Below are 6,000 nucleotides of genomic sequence, written 5' to 3' on the forward strand. Positions count from 1 at the left end.
GTTAAGCATCTGACTTTGGCTCAGATCATGATCTCACAGTTTGTGGGTTCGAGCCACATGTCAGGCTCTGTGCTGACAGCTGGGAGCCTGGAGCCTGATTCGGATTCTGTGTCTCCCTCTCTCTCTGCCCCTCCCCCACTTGTGTACTCTATCTCTCAAAAATAAATGTTTAAAAAATTTTTTAAACCAATTATTTGTTGTTTATCGGCAATTCAAATGTGATTCTATATCCTGTATTTTACCTGGCTGGCAACTCCCCATCTCCACTTGTTAGTAATCACAGTTTGGATAAAGGTGTCTCAAAACCAAACTCTGCTGTCATGGCAGCTAGAGGTAATAACTTTCACTTAACAGCCTACTGTGTGCCAAGAACAGTATTAGGAACTTTCTGTAAAATACTCATTTAATCCTGGCAATAACACTGTGAATAGGTATGATTCCCTTCAGACAGGACAGGGCTCTCCACCTTCAACCAGAGATTAAGTAATACCCTCAAGGTCACATGACCAGATACCAAAGAACCCTGAGATTCAAATTTGAGTCTCCCTCCAGCATCCCTATTGCACTGCCCACAGATAAATATGCAACATGTAATTCACAGTTGCACAAAAAAATACGATTTAAGCATTATATGACAAAGTAGTTTAAGATCCTTTTTTTTCAAATTATCTATTGAACAAAGTAAAAAAAAAAAACAGAGGAAAATTATATTTGTGAAATTGGCTACTTTGCAAATATATTGCTAAAGTCTGAATTTTCTGTTTGCCTTTCCAACCCCCCACAACGCACACATTTCACCCTATCCCAGGATATAAAAAAATATTTTAAAGAATACTTTGCAGTGGACCCAACCTTAGCATTATCACCCAGTTTAGATTTTGGTTGTGTGAGCAAGTACCTATTGAGCCTTCTGAAACAGATCATTTGGTGGTATTTTTGTTTTGGTCCCAGGAGAGGTTTTAAGACTTTCCATTAGTCTAGATTTGAGGATTTTCTAAACCTAATTCTTTCTGAATACAAGTATCTTCTTGTTTCACGGTAAATTTTGTGCTTATGAAAGTTCTTGTAGTTTTTATGCTTCAGAGATGTTCAAAATTAAAAGTAATAATTCACCAGATAATGGAATCATCGCCTGTTTCTCTATCAAAGTTAAATAGTAAGCTTTCCAAAGCTGCTTTTATTCTGCTCAAACTATTATACTCCTTGGAGGTGTCTGAACAGGAACTATTGAACTATAGGAAAAACAAGTAGCATTTTCTAGGGGCACCTGGATGGCTCAGTTGGTTAAGCATCCAACTTTGGCTGAGGTCATGATCTCGCGGTTCCTGAGTTCGAACCCCACGCCCACGTCGGGCTCTGTGCTGACAGCTCAGAGACTGGAGCCTGCTTCGGATTCTGTTCTCTCTCTCTCTCTCTCTGCCCCTCCCCTGCTTATGCTCTGCCTCTCTCAAATCTCAAAAATGAATAAACTTTAAAAAAACAAAAACCAAATAGTACTTTCTGACTATTTATACATAAATATAAATGTGTTAAATTGTCTAAATATAAAGAGGTACCCTAAATATAAATTCTTCCATTTGTATGGACAATTCTTCCACTGTCATCAAGTCTTCATTATATGGTTCCAGAGTGTGTGATGGTGTGAGGGGAAAAGGTGAATGAGGATGATAAAAAAAATTAATAAGCCAAACCCTTCTAGAGCCCAAAAGTTTTGAAAATACTGCTTTGAGTAATCCTTGACGTGGACCACAGATTTGGAAAGGTCTATTTTAGTCCAAAGGGATGAGATACAAAAGAGACAAAAACAAACAAACAAAAGCCCAAAAAGCATCTCCCAGAAGTGGCACAAATGTCTCTGAGAGTGAAATATAAGGCGGTCCATGTACGTTGATTTTTAAACCTCCTGAGAATTATCACAGGCATCAACTATACTTCCAGGTCATGGTTTGCTGAGCAGAAAGACCACAATGGTAGAGAATCCTGTGTCCATTAAATATTAAAGTCATCATCACAAGAGAGTGAAATAAGCTGATCAAAATAGGTTGATCAAGTTTGTGATGCAGGTTTTAGGTTACCCTCAGATGAATGTGGCCTCACCGCCCACCCCCCCCCCCACACACACACATTCAGAGAACACACAATAAGCTAATTTAATTGGAAAGAGACACACAAGACGCTGCAGCTCCCAGGAGGAGGGGGGCAGGGTTTTGGAGGTGGGAGTGAAGTGCCATTTTTTTTACTCTGTAAAACTTTGTGTAAAGTCTGTTACACGCGAACAAGCACGTATTAATGTCGTAAAGCTGTAAAGCCATCAGAGAAAAGCAAAAGCAATTAGGATGACGGTCAAGCTGTTGGTCTCAACTTTGAAGGAAAGGAAGGGAAGGGAAGGGAAGCGTGGTGGGGAGGGCAGTGGAGGAGAGTGATGGGGAGGGGAGGGAAGGGGGCAGGAAAATAATGGGCCTCTGCTCTCCTTTAACTCGGGAGACTTGGTGTCATTAGCGCCATTTCATAGTATCCTTTACACTATAAGTCTGAACTCCAAAGTGGGGTCTAACTTCCCAAAGGAAAAGAAAGCAAGTGAATCTCAACGGTCTGCTATTCATTGGCTCGTGCTCGAAGAGGTATTCAGTGTCCCAATCCTGTGTAATCACACACATAAGTGGGGGCGGGAAGTATGAGGAGAGTGGGCAGAGAATAAGCTTGAGGGGAAATGGGTAGGAGGCTGCTCCTAATCCCCCACCCCCACCCCATCAAAAAAAAAAAAAAAAAAAAAAGGCCCAGGGCGGAACTGTCCTGAGTTCTTACAGCAAGAGCCTGCTTCCCAACCTCAGAGGTTTTCAGAGAGACACCCACGCCTCTAACCTTGGAAGTCGGTGGAGAACGCTGCTCGTGTGCTTGCTGCAGGTGCTTGGCGGGAAGCCTGGTGTAGAGGGTCGGCCTAGCGAGCGAGTGAGTGGCTACTGAGCGATGCAGACCCCGTGGATGAAGCCAGGTTCTTCTGCTCTCTCCGTTTCATTTCAGAAAGAACAGTGTGAACACGTGGCTCACTCTGAGCGGTTTGGTTTTGGTTTTATTGTAAGTGTTAAGGGTTCACTAATGGCGCTGCCTTAGTTGCCCATTTGGTGTTTATGGGAAGTTCATCCGTCTGCTTCATAATCACCTGGGGTGTCGACACGCAGATCCCTGGGGCCCGCCCCAGAGCTATTCTCTCAGAACTGCAAGTTTGGGCCTGTACTGAAGGAAAGTATTAGCCAATGAATACAATTCTGATTCCCTCTGAAGAACTCACCTCTCAATCACCCCACTCCTCCCCATCAAGAGCGATCCATTTATTTTGCAATCAGCAAAAGGCATCCTGTTTCCTCCGCACCCCCAGCCCCCAGAGATCATGGACAGCCTGGATCCTGCGGTGCGCTTAAGAAAGCAGGGTTCTGACCCCCTGGCTGCAAGTCTTCTCCTTCCAAGCGGCGCTTCCTCCTTTCTGGCCCTCTCCTTTCCTCCCAGGGTGGGCCCTCCAAAGGGTGGGGCGGGCTGTGGTACGCACCCTAGGCCCAGCGGGTGGCCAAGGTTGAAGCTTCTTGGGCGACAGAAGCTTGGATGTGGTGGCCCGGGTGGCCCACGCACGCGCCGGAGGCCCCTTCCAGGTGCAGGCTAGAGCTCAGGGTAGAAAGAAAAGTGGAAAGCGGGTCCTCCACGTGTACTTCTGGGCCCCGGGTGTCAACGGTGGGGGGCGGGGGGCGGTCCGAAGCATAGCTTCTATCTTGGAGATGTTAACCAGCATTCTATTTCAGATGAGTGTATTCCGTGTTTGCAAAACGGGAGAAAGAATCCCGGGAGGCGCGCGGTTCCCCGGGGACGCTTTCATCTAGGAGTGCGGGGACCCGCGCCGGCGGGGAGCCTTGGGACTGCCTGCTCTGAAAGCTAAAACCTGGCGCAGTTGGGGCTGGTGAGGTGTGAGCCCGAAGTTTCAGATGCTCACAGCAGGGCTGCGGGATCATCCTCCTTTCTGAAGACTGCGCGCAGGAAGTCCTTCTCTCCCTCATGCCAGCACCTATCGAAACTCCAGGTGCAGAGGGCAAAGGCAGGCGCGGTTTCTTGCTCTCTCTCTCTCCTGCTGCGACTCCCGGCTGAGCGCGCCTGGCTCAGCTTTGCATTTCCCGACACCGCCGGCCGACAAAGCACTCAGGTGCCTCCCTGGACAGTTTCTCGGCTGCAGCGCGGAGGCCAGCCTGCCGCCAAGCTTTCTGCCTAGGCTGGGCGCCACCGGGGCCGGCCGAGGGCGTGGTCGCGAGGCAACACCGACGGCGCCAGCCCGGGTTTCGAACGGGCTCCCGGACAGGTGCCTCCCTGAAATCCGGCTCCTTGGCATCCCCCTCAGCCTCCCCTGCAAAAGCAGACTGCTTGAAATGTTCTCGGCCTCGGACAGCGGCTACGGACCTGGAAAGAGGGCTGACAACGCCAAGGGCCTGCGAACTGGGGTTCTGCCTTTTACCCGCCTCACGGTCGCACTGCGCGCTGAACCCGATCCCGCCTCCCGACTGTTCACCCGCTGGTCCGACCCTCCGCTCCGCTCCGCGCTGCGCGCCTGGACGCTCGAGGTCACCTACTCGAAGTCACCACGATTGGGCAGTCCTGGGGGCGTCGAGGAGTGTCCCCGAAGGCCAACGCCCCGCCCTCCTTTCCATCTCCCGGAGCTGAGCTCGCGCCCCTCGCCGTCCCAGGAGCCCCCGCCGTCGCCCAGCTGGCCAAGTCCCCTTGGCTCATTTCAGAGATGCGGCGCGATAAAGAAAAGGCGGCTACTTTGCATTCTGCAGCTGCTGGGACGCCCTGGCTGGGAGCGCGGACCCGGGGTTCCGGCCCCCGCCCTCCGCGGGCGCTGGAAGGCACCGGGACGCCCACAGTGACAGGCCAGGTAGTGGCCGGGGTGGGGGCCCAGGCCGCGACACCGCGCGCCCCAGCACTTACCTTGCCTCTGGCTAGCAATTCCATGATGTAGCCAAACTCACTTATCTCCCCCGACTCGGTCATGGTTACGACCCTTCACAAACTCTGGAGGACCCGGACGGGTGCATCGAATTTGTTCTCCCCCCACCCTCTCTTTTTAGTCTGAGTTTTGCCAAGCGCCGCTCTAGGATGCGGTTAACGAGGCAAAGCCAGCAAGCTCGGGGAAAAGCCCAAAGCGGGGTTGGGCGGGCTCGAGGCCCGAGAGGGATCCGGGCGGCAGCGTCCTGGGCTCTGGGTGCAGCGGCAGGGGCAGGGCGGAGTATCTGAACAAACCAGGGCGGCGGCGGCGGCAGTGAAATGCACACCAGGCGGAGCCCCGCGCCGAGGCCCCGCCTCCTCGGGGGTCGCGGCCCGCGCGCCTCCAGCCCGGGGTCGAGCGGCTGCGGAGACAAACAGCGACACAAAAGCGGGTCCGCTCCCGGCGTGGCGCGGTCCCAGCCCAACGACACCCCCCCCCCTCCGCCCCCGGGATGGTGAGAGCGGTGCCTCCTCGGATGCCGGGGAAGGTGGCCTTCCGGAGCTCCCGGCGCGAGGACTGGGGGAAAAAAAAAAAAAAAACCATCACACTGTCTGGAGGTGCGAGGGCAGAGAGGATGAATGCAGAGGAGGCAACAACAAAGGATCAGGCTGCCAGCGCCGGAAAAAAAAAAAAAAAAAAAAAATTAGTGAGAGCCCAGAAAATGGCAACGCCGCATCTCAAGTCAGCCTTCCTGAAACCCAATAGGTAACAAAGACCAAGCCCAGCGCTTCCGAGATGAGAACAAATACAAGGATTGTATTTTAAACACTCTAAGTGTGCAAGGGCGATTGTATCTCTATATCCTCCTGATACTCGACTTTCCCATAAAAAAAAAAGCATCATTTCTGCCAGCACTGCATGAACACCCTTAGTTACGACTCACTCACTTTTCCAACAATTCGTTTCATTACCCGAGTTAAGCATTCAGCGCATGTTTCTCACATTTTATACTTCTTTTTAAAATAGCAGCTCCCCCA

General features: G+C 51.1%; 1 protein-coding gene across 1 annotated transcript in view; it reads right to left on the minus strand.

Annotated features, from left to right (window-relative positions):
* The window catches only part of TRIM36 (tripartite motif containing 36), a 45,546-nt gene extending 40,423 nt beyond the window's left edge, over positions 1-5,123 (minus strand). The window contains exon 1 of the mRNA XM_030316761.1: positions 4,966-5,123. Within this exon, the coding sequence (XP_030172621.1) occupies positions 4,966-5,028 (63 nt within the window). The 5' untranslated portion in view covers positions 5,029-5,123. The remainder of the gene's footprint in view (positions 1-4,965) is intronic.
* Between the last annotated feature and the right edge of the window lie 877 nt (positions 5,124-6,000).

The sequence above is a fragment of the Lynx canadensis genome, chromosome A1 (assembly GCF_007474595.2).
Source record: "Lynx canadensis isolate LIC74 chromosome A1, mLynCan4.pri.v2, whole genome shotgun sequence".
NCBI classification, from domain to species: domain Eukaryota; kingdom Metazoa; phylum Chordata; class Mammalia; order Carnivora; family Felidae; genus Lynx; species Lynx canadensis.